Source organism: Apium graveolens, chromosome 8, assembly GCF_009905375.1.
Source record: "Apium graveolens cultivar Ventura chromosome 8, ASM990537v1, whole genome shotgun sequence".
Taxonomy (NCBI): Eukaryota; Viridiplantae; Streptophyta; class Magnoliopsida; order Apiales; family Apiaceae; genus Apium; species Apium graveolens.
This window is the reverse complement of record NC_133654.1, coordinates 10,852,028-10,875,148: the sequence shown is the minus strand read 5'-3', so window position 1 is coordinate 10,875,148 and position 23,121 is coordinate 10,852,028. Positions and strand designations below refer to the sequence as shown.

General features: G+C 34.4%; 2 protein-coding genes across 2 annotated transcripts in view; both read right to left on the bottom strand.

The window, feature by feature from the left end:
- Positions 1-10,087, bottom strand: part of LOC141679277 (uncharacterized) — an 87,233-nt gene extending 77,146 nt beyond the window's left edge. The window contains exon 1 of the mRNA XM_074485780.1: positions 9,869-10,087. Coding sequence (XP_074341881.1) covers positions 9,869-10,087 — 219 coding nt within the window. The remainder of the gene's footprint in view (positions 1-9,868) is intronic.
- Positions 10,088-13,724: 3,637 nt separating this feature from the next.
- Positions 13,725-16,981, bottom strand: LOC141679276 (uncharacterized). Its single transcript, XM_074485779.1, has 3 exons — positions 16,852-16,981; positions 14,504-14,732; positions 13,725-14,127 (listed from the first exon to the last, which is right to left on the bottom strand). The coding sequence occupies exons 1-3, from the start codon at positions 16,979-16,981 to the stop codon at positions 13,725-13,727; spliced, it is 762 nt and encodes a 253-aa protein (XP_074341880.1).
- Positions 16,982-23,121: the final 6,140 nt, after the last annotated feature.

Sequence of the window (23,121 nt, the reverse complement as noted above, 5' to 3'; positions counted from 1 at the left end):
TCCAGCTTCTCAAATTCCTTGATAAACTCCTCTGATGAAGTTATCATATTTAACCTTTCTTTTCTGCTCAGAGCGTCGACCACCACATTTGCTTTACCTGGATGATAGTTAATAGTACAGTCGTAATCCTTGATTAGTTCTAACCATCTTCGTTGTCTCATGTTTAATTCCTTCTGGGTAAAAATATATTTCAAACTCTTGTGGTCCGTGTAGATCTCGCACTTTTCCCCATAAAGATAATGCCTCCAAATCTTCAATGCAAACACTATAGCTGCCAATTCAAGATCATGAGTTGGATACTTCTCTTCATGTGGTTTCAACTGTCTTGAAGCGTAGGCTATCACTTTGTCATGCTGCATCAAAACACATCCCAATCCTTTGTATGACGCGTCACTATAAATCACAAAATTTCCTTGATCATCTGGCAAGACTAGCACTGGAGAAGATACTAATCTATTCTTTAATTCCTGGAAACTCTCTTCGCATTTCTCATCCCATTCAAATTTCTGGTTCTTCCTGGTAAGCTTTGTCAATGGCGTAGCTATCTTTGCAAAATCTTGCACAAATCTTCTGTAGTAACCTGCCAATCCCATGAAACTTCTTACTTCCGTTGGTGTTTTTGGCCTCTCCCAGTTGATTATGGCTTCAATCTTTGCTGGATCCACTTCCACTCCTTTATTGCTAATCGCGTGCCCAAGAAATCGTACTTCTTTTAACCAAAATTCACACTTAGAAAACTTTGCGTACAATTTCTCCTGTCGTAGTATCTCCAAAACTATCTTCAAATGCTCTGCATGCTACTCTTCTGTTTTGGAATAGATCAGAATATCGTCTATAAACATGATCATGAATTTATCCAAATACTTCTTAAATACTCGATTCATCAGATCCATGAAAGCTGCTGGTGCATTGGTTAATCCAAATGCCATCACTAGAAACTCATAATGCCCATATCTGGTTCTAAATGCGGTCTTCGGAATGTCTTCAGGCTTGATCTTCAGTTGATGATATCCGGATCTTAAATCTATTTTAGAAAACCATACAGCGCCTCGCAATTGGTCAAACAAATCATCGATCCTCGGCAATGGGTATTTGTTCTTAATGGTCAGCTTATTTAATTCTCGATAGTCAATACACAGTCGCATACTTCCGTCCTTTTTCTTGACAAACAGTACTGGTGCGCCCCATGGGGATACACTGGGTCTTATCACTCCTTTCTGTAAAAGATCTTGCAGCTGAGTTGCCAATTCCTTCATTTCCACTGATGCCATCCGGTACGGAGCTTTAGAGACTGGTTCTGTTCCGGGTGCTAGGTCAATTGCAAATTCAATTTCTCTATCGGGAGGTAATCCTGGTAGATCGTCTGGAAAGACATCTGAAAATTTGTTAACAACTGGAATCACTTCTAGTGCTGGAACTTCTTTGCTGGTGTCTACCACATGGGCCAAATATGCTTCACAATTCTGACGTAATAACCTCTTCACTTGAGCGATCGTTAAGAACTTCTTCTCTTACGTATTTCCTCGAAATATCACCTTCTTCTTACTACCCAAGGTCTGAAGTCTTACTTTCCTATTCTTACAATCAATCTAGGCGTTATTTTCTGATAACCAATCCATTCCTAAAATAACATCAAATTCTCCCAACTTAAAAGGTATCAAGTTGGCATAGAAATGATGTCCTCCTATCTCAACATCACACCTCGGGCATACTCGGTCGACCAAAACTTGGTCCTTATTAGCTAACTCTATCATTAATGCTTGTTCTAACAATTTAACTTCACAATGCAGTTTATCGACAAAATCTTGAGAAATAAATGACCTTGTAGCTCCAGAATCAAATAAAACTTTAGCATCTACGGAGTTGACTGGAAGCGTACCTGTAACCACGTCTGAACTCTGAACAACATCTTTCATATTCATGTTGAATGTTCTGGCCTTTGGCTGGTCCTTTGCTAGAGGTCTTTCAATCCTTGGCATATTCTGAGATAGAGCACCTGTAAGCCTTGGGGTGTTGCTCGTCGTACCTTGTGTTGGGCAATTCCTGGCGATATGTCCTGGCTTTCCACACTTATAACATCCAGTTCCCATATTCTGACCTTGAGTCTGATTCTGACACACATTAGCAAAGTGTCATTTCCTGCCGCACTTGAAACACGTCATATTAGCATTATAATTGCCAAAGTGCTTCCTACCACAAAACTGGCAATCTGGTATTGGTGGACGATTGGGCCTCTGCTGATTTGAATTCTGAAAACGGTTGCCTTGTCCTCCATTTCCTGATTGTGGTCTTCTGAAACCCATATTCCTATTACCCTGAAATTTTGGCCTTCTGTTAAAATGGCTCTGGAAATTACTTAGCTGCTGACCTCCTTCTGAGGTTTCTATCTTTCTTTTCTTCCCATCTTTTCCTTTCTGAGACATGTCACTCTTACTTTCGATCACCATTGCTTTCTGAACCACTGCCACATATGAAGTCAACTCAAACATGGCCACTCTGTTCTGAATCCAAAATTTCAATCCCTGCTCAAACCTTCTTGCTTTCTTTTCATCTGTATCAACCTGGTCTGGCACAAACCTTGCCAATTCAGTAAACTTAGCCTCGTACTCAGCCACAGTAAGATCACCCTGGGTCAGATTCAAAAATATGATCTCCATTTAGTTCTTCATATACCTCGGGAAATATTTTTCCAGAAACAGCTCTGTGAATCGCTCCCAAGTTATAAACTCACCTCCTTCCAATGCTCGTGTTGATTCTCACCAATAGTTCGCCTCACCCTTCAGAAAGTAACTTGCAAACTTGGTCTTCTGCTTAGCTCCTACTCCGACTAATTCAAAAGCCTTTTCCATTTCCTTGAGCCATGCATTGGCTTCCACAGGATCAGCACTTCCCTTGAACTCAGGTGGCTTCACTGCTTGAAACTGCTTAAAAGTCACTGCAGGTGGTGCTGCGGCTTGCTGCTGCTGTTGTTGTTGCTGCGTAAGATGTAACATCTGCTGCTGCATTAGTCCCAACATCTGGATAATCGCTGGATATGTACGGCTCTCGGTACTATCCTCTCCTGAATTATTCCTTCTCTTTGGTGCCATTATTCTGGTAAGAGAACAAGCAACATATATAATAATCTGTCAAGCATTGTGTCAAATAGGTAGCAATTCCTTAGCATATCAAAATTCTCAAAAATTATCTCCTTTCAAAATATTATAAACTTGCTACCATATTAACACAAGCGACATAATTATCACATAATCCTGCTTATTATCTCGAGAATAATAACACAAAGAAAATTTACTCCGAATTATCCAAACCTTTTAAATCCTTGCTTAAAATCTTAACTAAACCAACAAAACAGCAGGGCAATAACACAAGGCCTAAAGCTAAACGCACAACAGGGAACTTAAATAACTTAACTATAACCTAACCCAATAACCTAAATTTAATCCTATAAAAGCTAAACTACACGCACCTATCTTATGTAATCTTCCTATGACTCATTTATGACAATCCTAAGCCTGTTTCAGTGACCATAACCTGTAGCTCTGATACCAACCTGTGATGCCCTCCAAACCCGGGGTCTAGATTTGGGGTCACTTGCCACTAAACTGTAATAAAATAATCACAGCGGAATAATATAATAAATACGACCCCTTTACCTGCACTGGATCGATCACAGGTTATAGTATGGAACAGGCACTAATACAAACCAACTGTTATTACAAACCATAGTCTAGTTGGTCTTACAGATTATTTAAATTTTATTACAAACCTCTAGACTATCCAAGCGTCCCAAAACAGTCTACCTGGAATACACACCACTATTTACAAGCACTCGACTTCTGACCAAACCTGGATCTCAAGCCTGCTCTGGCTTGGCTGAAAGATTAGATTGATAAACAAGTATGAGCGAAAAAAATGCTCAGCAGGCAATATAAAATGTACTTGAAATGATAAACCACATTCTGATAATAACTGAACAAAAGGGATGAAAGCAGTAATATTTGATCAATAATAAAGCTTCACAAGCTATCAACAATAAATGATAATTTTTAGATTGGAATCTAACTCCGACGGACATACTATCACATGCTGATCAGCCGGTGTGATAGCACAAGGTCATGATTCATAGAAACATGTCCCCAAAATACGAGTACTCAAATAAAAAGGCAATATACCTGCCTGTGGCAAAAATGGTGTCATAATATTTCATACAACACATAGAAATAGCCCTCCGCTGGACCGTCCGTCCCGGTCACTTACGCATTCATCCAACCCATAAAACATTTTGATCAAAGGAGCCGAATCAAAGGACATCCTTAACCATATAACTCCCCATTTCTCATGGTCCAGAGTTATCTCAACAATCGATGGCGAAATAACTAGAACAATTAGTTATTCGCTAATCTCAATTCAATGTTCTACTGTATAGAGTAATTTATAGCGAAATATAAAACATTTAACTATTCTGAACTTAGAATAGTTTGGAAATTGAAAGAATAAAGTTCAGAGTCAATACCAATGGAATGATAAATGAAGATAGAGATACTTGCATAATATGATTCAAAATAACCGTCACTTGAACAATAAGTGAAGTTAGGGGTACTTGCATTATATGATTCGAAATAAACGTTACTTGAACAATAAGTGAAGTTAGGGGTACTTGCCTGGTATGCTCAACAACCTTTTACTATAACTCTGCTTATAACTGCTGGCTCCTATCTCCGTCTAACACTTGACTGCACTCCTTGCTACTTGCTTCTATAAATAAAAGAACTATCTTAATTGACAGAATCAAACTCAATCGACGTAACTATACGTCTGGACATCTACCCGATCGTTTATAACTAGCATGGCATTTTAAAACTGTAAACAGATAGCATGCATATCATGCAACACCTAGTCATGGCATTCATATAACACATAATCACATATTTCATGTAACACATAAGTCAGATCATTAAAAGATATGTTCTAAGGCGTTCAGAATTAAAATCAATTCACTATTAACATTTATCGATCAAATACCGACTCAAACTGATACACAAATCAAATGACATTGCAATACAACAGAAATTAGCTCTCAAAAGTATTTTTATTGGAAACGCAACATTTTTCTGAGTCTGTACGCGTTCGCTTCGTATTAAACGGACAAACGGTTGATTTATTATGAATTTTTGAACATTTTTCGGAATAAAACGGGTCTCCGAATCATTTAAAAATAAATAATAAGGCTCGAACACTCGAAAATAATTTTATAAAAATTATCGAGCTTGGAAAATAATTTAAAATAATATTTTAAAGCTCAAATTTATTTTTCGGAATTTTTTAAATCAAAAATAAATAATTAAATTTAATTAAATAATCAATTAAAATTAATTAATAACTAATTAAATTAATTAATCAATTAATATTTAAATTAATTGACTAATTAAATAATTAATTATCAACTAAAATTAATTAATTAAATAATTAAGATTTATTTTGTAATTAAAAATAAATTTTAAAAAAAAATAATAAATTTTTGAATTTTAAAATAATTAAAATCAGTTTCTGAAAATTTTATAAAAAGAAAATATAATTTTTGAAAATAAACAAAACATAAATCCTGTTTTTATACAATTCCGAAAGTACAGGGACTGGAATGAAAATATTGCAAAACTCAGGGGACCTACTTGCACTTTGTCCTCGTCCCCGTCACCGGTCGCCGGCGATCGCCATTAACGGCGATCCCGAGCTTTTCCGGCGAGCCAAAACCGACCCAGAAATACACCAAATCGACAGGGATTGTTCACTACGTTGCCAGGAACTCATTTACACAGCCAGAATTTTCAATACATCAACGAAACAGCCGAAATCATTGCCTGAAAATTCCGCCGCCGTTTCGAACCGTTTTCCGATCACCACCTTCCCGACATCGTCTGTTAAAATCAGTGGTACCATTCGATTCGTTGCACAACGATCTACTTAACCATGCAATCAATTTAAACAAATAATCCCCACAGCAAAAACGCCTAAATCCAATTAAGAACATTCAAAGCTTCAAAACCCTAATTTTCATATCCGAGAATCAAAGCCACTTTTCTACATGATGCAGAGCTCAAAATCTGACATATTATATACAAAATTGACCAGAAAAACATTATCTACACGATTATAACATCAAATCACATCAACGACATCAAGAACAAATTTTCATATTTTAATTAGCAAATAATTCGAATATAAATAAATAAATAAGAAAATTACCATGATTTCTTGGCATAAACTGATGATTGATTCAGAAAGAAGATTTTGAGAGCTTCGTTTTGATATGCTGCACGCCCGAATCGGAGTTCGATAACGCCTTTTTTCGTGTGTTTGATTCTCGTGAACGTATCGGTTTCTCGGGTTTTTCCCTGTATTTACGGTATTTTAACTAGTTGCAAATGAATAAACGGAATAAACGAAATAATAAATAGGCTATTTATATTTATGGAATATTGGATCGTTCTGGATCGTTTTGGATCGTTAAATTAGTTGCTTAGCCGCTAAGTAACTGTAAAAACGATACAATTCAATACCAGAATTGGATAATTATCAAAACCGGGCTTTTTATAAAACACCATATACGAAAATAATGTAAAAATATCCCGTCTTTTAAGAATACGGGTTTTGTTGATTACCGAAATGATTATTGTATCGAAAAATATTGCGTCGGGCCGCGCACGGGTCAAACCGTAATCCGGATCGAAAAAGTCAAAACACGGAAATTGTCCGGAATTACCAGATTAGGTTAGGAAGGAGTTTTCGGAAGAGTTTCGGGTTGCAAAAACGCAAAAACGGTTGAAGTTGGAAAATTCCCGGCTTTATAAAATAATTTTATAGTTATTCTGAAAATAATTAATAATTCATAAATCATTATAAAATCATATAACACTCCAAAAATTACCAGAAAAATACCATAATTATCTATATTTTATTCTGGACATATAAAAATTCAAATATTCAAATAATGTCACATATAAACATTCAGACATCAATTCCACTTTTCAGATAATTCACCAAAATTCACATAAAATCACATAAACAATTCCGAATAATAATAATAATATTTGAAAATATATGGAATATTACATTTACTCATATGATGCATATATTTAAATTGATCTCTTTAAAATTTTATTTTTACACAAATAAATTTTTAACTATGGGCAAAAATATATTAAGTAGTGCAAAAATAACTACTGTTGCACTAGTTTTCTAAGTGAAAAAATAGTATATGATAACTAAATGAGGAAAAATAACTACTGGTATTATAGATAATGTAGTGAAACGATAAAGAAATGTTGTGAAACGGTTAAAAAATATTATGAAACGGTAAAGATTTACATAGTATAAATAGTAAATTTTTATTTGTGTGTTATCATTTTGGTATTGAACTTTTAAATAAGGTGGACATAACTTGTTTATTAGTGAAGGATTTAGATGTTCAATAAAGATAAACTAGACATTACATTTAATGGAATTAGTCCGATGATTGTATACAAAAAAGTCGAATAAATGAAGATCGAACTTTGAAAATTGGACTAATTTAACTAAAAAAAATGAAAAAAGTTAATATATAAAAAACGATTTTAGAGTTGATTTTAACATAAATAATTCAACAAGTTAATGTAAACCAATTGATCGCTGTTATAAAATATTATTTACGACCCCCTTACTTCTGGACATGGATCCGCCATTGATGATGAACAAAATAAACTGAACCATACTGCAGCATAATGATAACTGAAGAACACTATAAGGCCACACGATGACAACTAAAGAACAGTATAAGGTTGTACTAATCAATGTCCACTATATCTTTATGTCTCTTCAAAGAATCTATGAATGAAATAATTATATTACTATTTAGTTGAATACACATCAAAATTTCAATAACATCACACAATCTCAAGAATCTAAACAAATTAGAACTTGATGTTTCATGCTGAACCTGGAACTGCAATGAGGGGCGCTAAAATCTAGAATTATTGATCATTCAAGATTGAGCCAAAATCAAAAAAGAAATTTGATTTTTAGAATAAAAAATGGCTAAAAAAATTTGGCTCGGCCAAACTTTCAGCGTGGATTAACATCCCTGTGTGATTTGACACTTTCATAACATACCCAACTTTCTAGTGATATGCAACTACCATTTGTTCATCTGGTTATCTTTAGCCCCCACCAGTTTGTGTACCGTCCTTGTGTATAACGCATAATATCATCAAAGAAGAAGACTGGCACAATAAGCCACACACTTGTTATATTATTCCTATAGATTTATTTCAATCAAGTAAATTATTTAGTGATTTTTTTGCCTCCGATACAAGTAAGGTGCGTACCACAAAGCATGTTGACGGGGCTTACTGTTCCCGGATTTAAGTCATTTTCAATTTTAAACTGAAAAATGCTTGTAAAATAAGTCAATTTTAAGTTAGAAGTTGATAAAATATACATTTTCGAAAAAATTTATTTTTTTAATAAGTATTTTTTGATAAAAATTAATTTCATCACTCAAATAACTAACCTATTAAATTTGTAATAATCTATAAGTCGCATATAATATGAAATTACTCAAATATATGATTTAAGTTGTGCACTCATCATATAAGTCATTGTAATTCGTAAGTCCTTGTTTAAGAGAAACAAAACAAGCGAATGATAATAGTTTTCACCCACCAAAAGTCTAGAACAGATGTTTTAATATTTTAGGACCATTTGGTTGAGACTCTTTAAATTAAAGGACCACTGTAAAGAAAGTGAAAAGATCCATAAATGTTATTATCTTAATGCACATAAATGATAAGCATTCTTCTTTATATCGATCATCTCAAATTTTGGGGCATCTTTGTAAAAGAAGAATCCTTAAAACCTCGTGAATGTAGTTCTCAGTTAATGTGACTTGTGTGTGGCCAAGTTACGCGGAATGTGACTTGTGCAACTTAGTTACAAAAATGTAAGAACTTAAGTCTAAAAGAGTTGGAGATTAAAGAGAATAAACTTATTTTCAATAATTCACACAACTAACTCGAACAAAAGAGATATAAACTCACACTGGTATTTCACTCAAAATGGTTATATATAACTTGATGATTACAAAACTTGAAAGAGTGTCCTATTTATAGGCCTCCAGAGAACCTACTGGAATATTATTTAATATGCAACTCCCGAGATACATGAAAAGCTAAAGGTCATGAACTCAAAAGACCATGAACTCAAAAGACTTGAAACTCAAAGATCTATTTTAGGTGCTTCCAAGAACATTATATATTATTAAAATGATAATCAAGTTTATCTTATAATTATTTAACATCTCCCCTTAAGCTATACTTTTTCTCATGCCGAGTTTATTTTTTAACTCCTTAAAAATGTCGGGCCTCAAAGGTTTCGTAAAGATATCACCAATTTGGTCTTGTGACTTGCAATGTTGAATCACAACTTTTCCATTCTTCACCAAGTCTCGGATAAAATGATATTTGATTCTTATATGCTTGCTTTTCCCATGAAATACCGGATTTTTCGTGAGTGCTATAGTTGACTTACTATCACAATAAATATTTGGAGTTTCCTTAGCGGCATGCTTGAGGTCCTCCAACACCTATGTGATACATAATTCTTAACAACTAGCTAATGATAAAGAAATGTATTCTACCTCCTCCGTTGAGAGAGCCACAACTTGTTATTTCTTTAACATCCCTGTGATTGTACAAGAACTAACAAAGAAAATATTTTCCGAAGTACTTTTACTATCATCAACACTTCCGGCCCAATCACTCTCATAATATCCAAGCACCTTAGAGTCATTTACCTTTTGATAATAAAGTTCATCTCCAAGTGTTCCCCGACATACCTCAAGGTTCTCCGGCCTCCCAATGTGTTTTTTTTGTTTCTCCATTAATCTACTAATCAAACTAACACCATATGTGATATTCGGCCGAGTGACGGTCAAGTACATCAAACTCCCAACAATACTTCTATATAATGTAGGATCAACAAATTTAGAATCATCATCCTTACTTAATTTCAAGCCAACTTCAACGGGAGTACTACATGGTTTCGCCTCTTCCATTCAAAATTACTTCATCAAATCCTTTTTATACTTTTATTGAGAGATAAAAATTCCTTTTTCATCTTTCTTTACCTAAATACCACGAAAGTAGTGAAGTAAACCCAAATCGGTCATCTAAAATTCTTGCATTATATTCTTCTTGAATTCTTCAATACCATCATGATTATTTCCCGTGAAAATAAAATCATCTACATAATTGCCCATGATTAGAATTTTATCTTTATTCTCCTTGATGTTAAGCGTATGCTCAAATGGACACCTCTTGAATCCCATCTTTATAAAATACTCATCTATGCGACTATACAATGCACGTGGGGCTTGTTTTAAGCCACAAAGCCTTCTTCAACTGATAGACTTTATATGTTTCATTCTTCTTCACATAGCCCGATGGTTGATCAATATACACCTCTTCTTGCAATTTTCCATTTAAAAAAGAAAATTTGACATCCATTTGGTGAACTTGCCACATATTTTGCGCGGCCAAAGAAAGTATCAAATGAATTATTTCAACTCTTGCACGGGAGCAAAAACTTCTTTGTAATCAACACCATACTTTTATTTGTAACCTTTAACCACCAATCGTGCCTTATGTTTCTCAAATTCACCTTGTGCATTTGTCATTTTTCTTGTAAACCCACTTGACTCCAATAGGTTTCTTTTCTTTAGGAGCTTCAACTATCTCCTATGTTTGATTTCTTTCAATTGCATCAATTTCTTGATCCATGGAATGCCTCCATTTATTTTCTTTAGCAGCATCTTCAAAAGAGACCGGATCCGCCTTTGCATATAAGGTAAAATCAACAAGCTCAACTTCCAAAATTCTTCTTGTTTCTCCATAGAGATTCACCATAGTTCTTGTCTTTTTAGGTAATGATTCGGAACTTGAGGATGATGATGATGAGTTTGGCGGAGAATTAGATGGTGGAGTAGGTGGAGTGGATCCTTCTTCTTCAACTGGATCAAATGCATAATTATCAAGAAAAAAACATAAACTTTCTTTCTCTTTTTTCCATTCCCATGAAGCTACCTCATTGAAGATCACATCACGGCTAATTACAACCTTCCTTGTGATAGGATTGTATAATTTATATGCCCTGAAAGCTTCACTATAACCAATAAAGATGCATTTTTCAGATTTATCATCAAGTTTGCCTCTCTTTTCATCGGACACATGAGAGTAACAAATGCTTCCAAAAATTCAGGAGTGAGAGACACATGGCTTCTTATGGCTCCAAGCTCCTTGAGGAGTCTTCCCCTGTACACTTTTAGTAGGTGCACGATTAAGAACAAGCTTTATCATTATTCGGTTCTTCCTCTCGGCTACCCCGTTTTGTTAAGGGGTTGAAAAAACCGTTAGTTGATGGTGAATTCCAAGCTTCTTCAAAAACCTTCCAAATTCTTTGGACATATATTCACCAGCATGATATGGTCGTAGTGTCTTTAAATAACGACCAATTTCTTTCTACACGTATGCTTTAAATTCTTTAAAAAATTCAAATACTTGAGATTTTTCTTTTATAATATAAATACACATCTTGCGACTATAATCATCAATCAAAGTGAAGAAATAACAGCTACCTCCAATAGAGTTTGTGCGCATGGGTCAACAAAAATATGAATGTGCTAATTCCAATGGCTTTTTAGCTCGCCATGCCTTGTCTTTTGGAAATGGATCTCGATGATGCTTGCCAAAAACACAATTTTCACAAAATTGATCTTGGTTATAAATATTTGGGATTCCTCTCACCATATGACCTTTACAAATCACGGATAAAGTGCTAAAACTCAAGTGATTATATCTAAGATGTGGAAGTCAAGACTTGTCATTCACAATATTAAAAAAGAATGGAAGAGACTCATTCTGGATTTTCAAAGGAAACATTTTAGTTGATGTCATCTTGACTCTTATAACAAGAAGGCCATTTTTGTCTCTTATCTCACAAAAATCAACTTTAAGAATCACATGATGTCACTTTCTTAAAGTTGCCCAACACTTAAAAGATTATGCTTAAGATCTGGAACATAATAAACACTAGAGATATAGTTTATACCTTGCTTTGTTTGGATTGGAACATCTTTACACCCTTTGACGAAGTGCCTATTATTGTTACCTGTCTTGACTTCTCATTGGACACTTTCATCAAAATTCACAAAACAATTTTTAGTTCCAGTCATGTGGTTGCTACAACCACTATTCGATATACCAAACATCATCAAGTGGCTCTTCTTGAACATTAAACAAGAAGCATATTTTCATCTTTCTCCTCAACATACTCATGTAGAAAATTGGAATCTTTTTTATCATTAATTCTTTTATAACAATATTTTTTTCATATGTCCAATTTTATGATAATAATGGCATTGAAAATTGAAAGAATTACATCTTTCTCTTCCATTGAAACATCCACGAACTCTTCCTCTTGCTCTTCGATGTGAGTTAAAACTTTCACTTTGCACCTTTCCTCGACCTTGTCCTCGACCACAAAATGATCATCTTCCACATCTTCCTCTAAAACCACCACGACTAGTGTCTTGAACTTGAAAAACTTGCTCGGAGGAAGAGGAGTCAAATTGCTTGATGCTGAGTTCGTAAGATTGTAGTGAGCCCAAAAATTCTTCAAGAGAGAAATTATTCAAATCTTTTGATTCTTCTATGGCCGCAACAACATGCTTATATATTCGAGTCATACTAAGAAGATTTTTTTCAAGACTCTTTTATCGGAAATATCTTCTCCATTAACACGAAGTTGATTAACAACTAAAATTGTTCGATTATAAAATTCCTCCACCGTTTTACTTTCTTTCATCTTTAGTAAATCAAACTCACCTCTTACAGCTTGAAGTCTCACCATTTTTAGTTTTTCTTCACCTTTGTAGGCCCAGAGCCGGGTGTTCCAAGTGTTCGACGGAACAGGGTCCTAAAATTTTCAGGGGCACATTTTTTAGATGCAAGTGTTTATATGTATATTTTTTGTTTGAAAAAGTAAAAATAATGTATAACTTTCTTTTATAATAAAAAATGAATAAATGAAAGAAAGGTTAGAAAATAGTAAGTATTAAATAATTATAAATTATTATCTTGATCAAAATTATAAAATAATATTTTAATTCTAAGTATTAAATTAGTTTAAAAAAATTAGGATAAAATTACTAGGCGAACAAGAATATTAATTTTTGTGATAATCCTATATACTAATAGTTTTGATTATAAAATACAAGGAGAATAATAGTTTTTCTTGAATAACTTGTACATTATATAATTTATAAATAATACAATTTTTAGGTAATTAGTTTAATTTAAATTATAGTAATATTTCTTAAAGCTACAAACAAACAACCTAATATATATATATATATATATATGATAGATGTATAGATATAGGTGTTTGTGATTTAACTGTATTTTCAAAACAACTAAGGCACCAACGACTTACTTTATTAATTCTGCAGAAACAAATATATAGTAGCTTGCCAGAACATAGATGGCTACAAACTAGGAAACTGGAAGCAAATAAAAATCCTACAAATACTCCACACTTATTCAACTGGGTCCTAAAAACTCTTCACTAAATCATGACTGATTTACATATCAGCTTTAACAAAAAAATATAATCAAATAAATAAAACTTGTTTAAGATTAATAACCAACAATCTCCCCCTTAATCTTAAACAAATACATTGAATTCTTGACTCCCATTAGTTGTCTCATTTGCTCACACTTCACTGTGGTCAGTGCTTTAGTAAGAATGTCTGCACGCTGAATATCACTTGTGACATACTTAATAACAATTTCTCCCTTTTCAACACAATCTCGTATAAAATGATAACGAATGTCCATATGCTTACTGTGCCCATAAAAAATTAGATTTTTGGATAAGTCGATTGTAGACTTATTGTCAACATATAACACCACTGGACTCATTTTAACCCTGAGTATCTGACCAAATACATTCCTCAACCAAATTCCTTGACAAGCAGTAGCATTTGCAGCCATGAACTCAGCTTCATATGGTGAGAGTGCCACACATCGTTGCTTCTGACTAACCCATGTAATAATACTCTCGTTCAGATAGAACACAACCCCTCATGTACTTTTCCTATCATCCAAATAACCTCCCAAGTCGATGTTTGAGAAACATGTTAGTTCATTGTTAACATCTTTAGTATATATAAGCCCATATTCCAACGTCCCTTTGATGTAGCGTAGTATCCGCTTTATCACATCTTGATGCATCTCAGTTGGACGTTCCACAAAATGACTTACCACACCCACATTATATGCAATATCCGTCCTGGTATGAACCAGATATCTCAAACGTCCAACCATTAATTTATATCGTGCGTTGTCTACTGGAGTTCCATGTTCATCCTTATTAAGTTGATTCTTAGGATCCATGGGATATTTAGTAGCCTTACACTGTGACATTCCAGCCCGCTCCAGTATCTTCTTTGCATATCTCGACTATTTGAGCTCGATATACCCTTTTCCCATAATCTACTTCAATCCCCAAATTACTCATTTCAAAAATGCTACTCATTTGTTCTTTGAACCTTTCAATATGAGTTACACTTGTGCCCGTAACCAACAGATCGTCGATATAGACACTCATAACCAACAATTCTCCATCTTCTTGCTTCATGTAGACTGCGTGTTCGTAAGGGCACCGAATAAATCTCATACTTTCAAGCCACTGATTTAGTTTGGAGTACCATACACAAGGAGCTTGACGTAGTCCATATAGTTCCTTCAAAAATATATACACCATGTTTTCTTTTCCCTTTTGAACATATCCCTCCGGTTGGGAAACATATACCTTCTCCTTAATTTCTCCATTCAAAATGCTATTTTAACATCTAGATGATGCACCTCCCAGCTGCTTTGAGCTTCTAATGCCAACAGTAGACCCACGGTCTCTATGCGTGCCACTGGAGCGAAATTTTCTTTAAAATCTATGCCCTGCTCCCATGAGTATCCCTTAGCTACTAGACGTGCCTTATGCTTTACTATATTTCCTTCAGCATCCTTTTTTAACTTATAAATCCACTTGAGTCCAATTACCTTTTGATCTCTTGGCAACTCAGTCAACTCTCATGTACCATTTTCTTCAATATAATTCATCTCCTATTGTATTGCTGATCTCCATTCCTTATCATTTGAAGCCTGCTTATATGTGTTTGGTTCCACAGTTCCCATCAAATATAATTCATCCTCAAGTTCAACCTCCTGAGTCTAATTATATACATCAGCCAATGATCTGTATTTTCTCATTGGGTTATAGTCATCATGATTCTCTAAACTTTGAGACGATGTCTGAGATTGCAATGAACTCTGAGATAGTGTCTATGATGGTAGAGAACTCTGAGATGAACCAGGTCTTCGTAACAATGGTGATATTGTGCCTGTATCTTCACTTTTTGACCCTCCTTCAGTACTCTCTTAACTATTTGTCACTTCTGAGTTTGGCATGTCACATTCAGGCTCATTTATGTCTACTACTGAGAAAGAGATTGATTCAAGCTTATTTGTTTCATCTTATTTCTCCCAGGGTCGCGATTTAGTTTTTTCAAAAACGACGTCACGACTCACATGTATTCTTTTGTTGACAGGATAGTAAAGTATGAAGGCTTTTTTTCCTGGTTCCTTACCAAGATTCACCACCTTCTTGCTTCTATCGTCCAATTTCTTGACATGTATGCTTGGAATTTTCATATGAGCTATGCAGCCAAAGACTCTAATATGTCCGATATTAGGCTTGACCTTAGTCTATGCTTCATAAGGCGCCAGTCCTGAGAGTGCTCTCGTTGGCAGTCATACAGCCTCCCCTCAAAATTCAGCTGACATGTTTGTTTCCTTCAACAGACTTCTGGCCATCTCTACTACAGTCATGTTCCTCCTCTCAAAAACACCGTTTTGTTGAGGCGTGTAGGGGTTGTGTAATGCCATGTTATTCCGGCCTCTTCACAATATACTACAAACTCTTTGGATGAGAATTCACCCCCCCTATCTGTTCTTAGAACCTTGATTTTCTTGTCACAACCATATTCCACCTGAGATCGAAATTTCCTGAATGCATCAAGTGCCTCATGTTTGTTTCTGAGCATGTATACCCACATGGCCCTGATATAATCATCCACCAACACAAAAAATATTTATTTATAGCTGCTGTTGCAGGTTGAATGGGACCACAGAGATCTCCATGTACGAGCTGTAGTACCTTCTTTGCACTATATGTAGCTTTAGCCGGGAACGGTTTTCTCGTTTGGTTTGACATTAGAGATCTATCACATACACTATCAGGATGTGGTACTTTTGGTAATCTGTTCACCATTCTTTCTTTATGCATCTGATTGAAAATTTTCATGTCCCATACGGGTATGGCATAACCATGACACATCACTTAATTTGGACATCAAATACATGGATTTTCCAGTTTCAACAAGTAATTTAATAAGTATCCTTTCTTGATTATCATATATCCACAGAAAATTTCCTTTTACTATGACTCGATCACCCTCCTCAGATAATTGGCCAATGCTAATTATATTACTGCAAAGTGTAGGAATATAATATACCTCATTTAGCTGCTTGTCTTCTCCATTCTTGCATTTGAGAATAATTGAGCCCTTTCCCTCGATATTTACTGTAGAGCCATCCCCAAACAGAACTTGTCCCGTAATCTGTTCATTTAATTTCTTAAAATTCGATCTATCCCCCGTCATATGATTACTTTCTCCATTGCCCTAGTACCATACGTTCGAGTTACCACAGTTTCTCCCAAGTTCTTTGTTCAACTTTGGTGCTATAGCCTTCTCATTTAATAGCATCATTCTTTTGTTTTCTTCGACATGATTTGCCATCAACAAGGCTGGTTTCTCATCTTCTATATATTCCATATTGGCCTCCTATCTCACATCTTTCATTCGTTTTGGTCTCATACATTCGGCTGCATAGTGACCATAGCTTTGACAATTCAAGCATCTCACTTTGGTTTTGCATGATCACCACGTCCCTTCCAGTTAGATGATGAATCACCTCCATTTCTTTATGTTCGTTTCAGTCATTCTTCCCTTGTTAGCAAGAGCATGCCTTCATTTTTCTCCCATTTAGCCCATTCTTCCTCTGTCATCGGTAATTGACCATCAATGCTCTCAGATGGCCCCTTCATTCGCTCCTCATGGGCCTTGAGTGAGCCTACCACTTCCTCCACAGTTAGTGTCTCCATATTGCTAAACTGTTCCATCATGGATACGATTTGTAAGAATTGTTAGGTACTACACGCAGAATTTTTTTTACAACATAAGACTCGTCCACACGGTCTCTCAATGCTCTTATGTTGGTAACTAGCCCAATAAGCTTCATGCAGAACCCATCGATCTGCTAATTGTCCCTCATTACGAGTGATTCATACTCCATCTTAAGAGTTTGCACTTTTGTCTTTCGTACTTTGTCAGCTCCTTGACAAAGTATTCTTATAGCTTGCCATGCATTCTTTTCCTTCTTCTTGTCAGCAATTGAAAGAAGCATCTCCTCTGAGATATCATGATAAATCGTCACTACAAGAAACATATTAATAGACATCACACATTAGACATCGATCAGTCATGCCACCGATGTTAAAAGTTTTATTAACATCATCCTGCGTAAATATGATGTCTTTTTGTTTTTAAGACATCAATTTTGTTAAAACCGATGTCTAAAGTTCACTTAAAAAAAATTAAATTCGTGTGGCTCCAATATTTCCCCCTTAGTCAAAATTTTTCCCACTTACAACAAAATATTCTCCCTCCACGGTCCATTATTTGCTCCCCCCTCTTTCAACCAAGTCAAACAAAAATAATAAACTAAAAACTAATCTCACTTTCTTTCCACTCTCTCTAGACTAAATTTTCTCTCTCTCTCTCTCTCTCTCTCTCTCTCTCTCTCTCTCTCTCTCTCTCTCTCTCTCCCTCTCCCCAGGAACCCTAATCTCTTCACTCTCAAATTCGCTTACACATAAAAAAACCGGAATAAAACTCTTCTCACTCTTCTCTCAACATTTTCTCACTCCCCTGTCTGATTTGTATTTGATTTGTTCGACTTATTAATTCGATTTGTTCGAAGCTGTAAACCTTGAAGTGGTAGGTGGGTAAGCTATAAAACTTCATCTATTAACTCGAAATATTAGTTTGATTAAGTTTTAAATTGGGGATTTTCAAACTCAAAACCCTAATTTTTTCAATTTCTTTTTTCTTACTTTTAGTCGGGGATTTGTTTGATTTGGAGGATTTGTTCAACCGATTATTTTGGATGTTGCGAATTAGTTGATCTAGGGTTTTGTGTTGTAGGAGATACATATCGATGTCCTCTAAAAGGATCTTGAAGGAGCTCAATGATCTCTAGAAAGATCATCCCACCTCTTGCAAAGCTGGTATTTACTCTCCCTCCCCCCTCCTCCATCTCTCTCTCTCTTTCGCTCTCTCATTTTCGCTATGCTATGTTGTTCTTTGTTTGTTTGATATTGTGTTAACTTTACTAGTAAATTTGAATCCTAATTAGGTATAATGAGTTTAAAATTTGGGCATATCTTGTAAATTGGAAGCTAATTTAACTGTTGAAGCTTCAGACTATGTTGAATTGTCATAGAAGGTCTTTTAATGGTTTAGTATCGTGTTGCTAACTTTCATTTAATTCATTGAGGTTTGATTATGTCAGTGTTTTAGTGTGTTATTATTTTTTGGTTATTGGATGAGGTCTCTGATATATAGCCCTAATTGAATTACTTGTTTAAGATGGTGATTTTTGTTCAATTTTCCAGAAGAATTGTTAAATTCATGGTTAAATTGTCTAGTTTGAGCCTCCAATTTATTTAAAAGATTCGAAACAACGTTATGCAAGACACTTCTTCAAATATTACTTTGTGAACATATGGTCTGATAGTGAGAGGGGAAATTGTAGTCTACGATTAATTTGGAAGTAGCAAACTTTTGCTGTGTTTCGAAATTCTTTATCAGGTAACTTATTCAGAGCTACTAGTTAAGTATAAATTAGATCTTGCGAGGCCTTTTAATGAACCAACTACGTTTTTGTACTTTTATTTATCATGATTGATCAAACTATATAGTTCACATTTTTTGACATTGATAAAGGACGTAGTAATTAATCCAACTCACTACAGAGAACCAATATTTTCAACTTGAAGTATATATACTTACAGAAACATGAAGGACTATAGTAAAATATGTTTTTAGGTATGTAGAGGTAAACATGAATTCTGCTTCTCTTGCCTGGCCTTTATTCAACAGTCAACAGGCTTTCTGTTCTGTTCTTTAGGTAATAGCGATAATTTGTTCAACCTAGAGCTTAATGCCATATTATGTTAACGGTTTTCAAAGTTAAGCAGTATATGTTGGATGGCTATATCAAAAGCCAGATTGCTTTAAGTAACTTTGAAGGTGTAGTGCAGGTAGTCCTTAAATCTTATATGCTTATAAGCTTATATAGTTAAATTGCTTTTGTTTAAGATATAATTTATTTGCTTATTTATCAGATATGGGATGTTATAAGAAGTCAAGTGTTCTTGGAAATGAAAGAGAATGAGAAGTGTGTGTGGTCTGTCGACTTTTCGCTAGCAGACTCAACAATGTTGGCCAGCGGGAGTGATGATGGTTCAGTGAAGCTCTGGAATATCAATCAGGAAATTGTACTTTTTCTCTTGGTGAATGTCATCTTTAAAACTAAATGTACTGAAGCAATCTAATTACCTATTCAATGGAATAATTTGGATGTATAATAAGTTGTATTTCTTACATGTGTTGTTATTACAGGGAGCAAGTGTTGGTACCATCAAAACCAAAGTCAATATATGCGTCCACGGATAACACGTTGAAGTTTTTGGATTTATCAATGAGCATATCCCCGGTCCTTGATTGTCCTCTTCAATCATATACAGGCCACTTGAATGTGAAGGTAATTTAACTATATCCGCCTAATTTTTATGTGACATGTTTTTTGATACAACTAATATGAGGCGTCTCTTTTCAAGAACATAATTAGTCATCATGCTGTTTATTTGCATGTCATTGAAGACGAACATATGCATCATTAACATTTGTCTTTAGACGGTGTGTCAAATGTGTGTCTGCTATGAACCTCAGGAAGCCATGAACTGCAGACTACAAGTTATATTTCAGTATATCTGTTTTTTCCTAGCCACTAAACCTCATTTTGTTAAACACTTTTTTATTTTACATTCTGAATTGAAAAGAACTATATAAGTTTTGCATTTCATTTTCTTGTTCTGCTCTTTCTGTTTTTTATGTTGCGACTATGTGATTTGTTGTTATCATAGTTATATCCATAATTTATTATATAAATTAACTGAATGAGTTTACTAGATGTATGATGCCTTATAGAGCTAATTTGATCTGTTTATGATTGATTATATTAGTTCTTAGTGAAATTGTGACGTCTTTGGCTGTGAGCTAAACTGTAATACATTTACATTGGTTAGTGTTCAATTCATTATGTTTTTGGTACATGCTTAGTGCTAAATGTTATTGTTACATTCTACGTATAGGTCGGGGAAGATACGCTTGATGAGGCTTTCTCGAATATATCACAATGGGTTTCTGGAGGTATGTCTCTTGAGATTTTGTATTATTTATCATTTAAATAATGTTTTGGAATCTAATTTTACAATTGTTATTATCATCAGAAGATACATCATCGTCAGGCTATGAGGGCCTGAATCAATTATCTGAGGGATGGCTAGCTAATTGCCTGACTGATGCTGAGGTTTAACTTAATTCTAATGATTTGTAAGTTTCTTAATTCTTGGGACACTTTAAAATCTAACAAAACAGTAGAGACTTGTGGTAATTAACATATCAGGCAATATAACTTGGCTAGTTATTTTTCACAGGGATACATCGGGTGCACCTGAGGTTCAAAATGTGCATATGCTAATTATAAAAATTATAAAATTAGTTTTGATTGGTGAAAATTTTATATATGAGCAATGTCATCATTATTAAAAATTAAGAGGAAATAAAATATAATCAAATATATAAATATAATTAAATATATAAAATTTAGAGTTTGGTTTGTATACATGATCACTTACAGACAAACAGTTAACATAATAATAATTTAAATATAAAGTAGTAGAAATAGTTAATAATTGTTTCATTGATGATCGTATCACGGTCGTACCCAATAGTTTTAGCATCCAATCCAATGACCACATTCTCAACAACTCTCAAGTACAGAAAATCTATATAGCTTGTAGGTGTGGTGTGGATTCGTGCATGTAACAGTCTGCTTGTAGATTAGCAGAATTGTCGGGGTACCATAGTTACTCTTGCAAAAGCTTACCATTTGGACAAACATATGCACACAAATTAAAAATAGTTTGAACCTGCAATACAACTCATTCAAGTGCATGAAACTCTACATATTAATTGAACTTCAAAGTCAAAAGTGTTACAATAGTGATTACTAGAAACTCGGTGCGGCCCTAATTTAAATATTTTCAATATTTTGACATGCGCCAACACTAGAGCAACTAATTAATTTTGCCTTATGATAATGCCTGTGCTTTTAAAGTGAGCTACCGGTGCTTGATAGAAAGTGCCTGACATTTTAATACTTTTTTCTTGCAGAACTTTGTAGGTTTATCTATATCTATGACTTCACATTGTAGAATATTTTAATGTTGTCTAAAATCTGTGTTTGAACTATTTAAGTTCTGTAGAGTGTAGAGGAAGCAGAATGTTAGAGGGCATATGATTTAGCTGATGAAGTGTATTTGTCGACCTTAGACCGCTCAAAACTTCCCGAGGAAGTACGTTCTACCTTTTCCACTTTGAAATCTTCAACTAGTGTTCAAAATTTACAATTTTTTTGCCATTTGATATGATAAACTGAATGTTTCATATGTTTGTACAGTTGGTGATCGCGAGGTAGATTCGTGCAATTAGAGAAGAAAGTCGGGTCATGTCCTGCCTCTAGCAACATTTAGAAGCTATAATTCAAACTCGAAATATTTTTACAAATCAATGTATTAATAACTTGGTTTTAATAGAATAGAAATATGCAAGTCATATTTGTTTTACTCACTAATGTGAGAATAATAATATTAGAATATTTTTTGTTAATATTGAATTCATTTTTGGTTGCTATTTTGGTCTAAAAATAATTTGATTTGTGTATTGTGCAAGTAGTGTAATAATAAAATATACATCACTTTTATTGTGTAAAAATTGGTGTCAACCAATAAAATGCAAATCAGTTTTTGTGAGAAAAACTGATATCTATGTGAAAATATAGACATCACTTTTAAAGAAGAAAAATTGATGTCAAAATATTTAATGTACATCGTTTTTAGATAAATAACTAATGTCAAAGACTGACATGTTCAAGTCTATATTGAACATAGACATCACTTTGTTTGGGATAAAACTGATGTCTATATTGGCATATAGACATCACCTTTCAATAAAAAAATTGATTTTTAATATCTGATTTTACATCACCCAAATAAAAATATTTGATGTTTGTGTGGAAAAAACATAACTCATTATATATTTAATCCGTTGTAATAGGTGTAATTTATTTATTAAATTATTTATTTCTATCAGTTTTTGTAAAAAACAATGCATGGACATCAGTTTTTTTCCTAAAACGATGTCTAAGCCAATAAAGACATCGGGTTATGGCCGATATTTAGAATAGACATCACCGACATCAACATCGGTTGCTAAAAAGCATAGACATCGTCCAAAAACCGATATCTATTAACATTTTTCTTGTAGTGCATGGGTAACACTATCTTGCCCAATCTTTCTTCGCATACAGACTGTGGCGCCCTCCAAACCCGGGTCAGAAGTTTGGGGTCCACACACACACACCTTATTTATAACCTGCTTATAACAATGATAAAGATATAATAATACGCAGTGACCCTACTTACCAACTACCACAGATCGCAACAGGTTAAAGTATGCACACAAGCCACACACATGCACACTCATATTACAAACGCCCAAATCCCAAC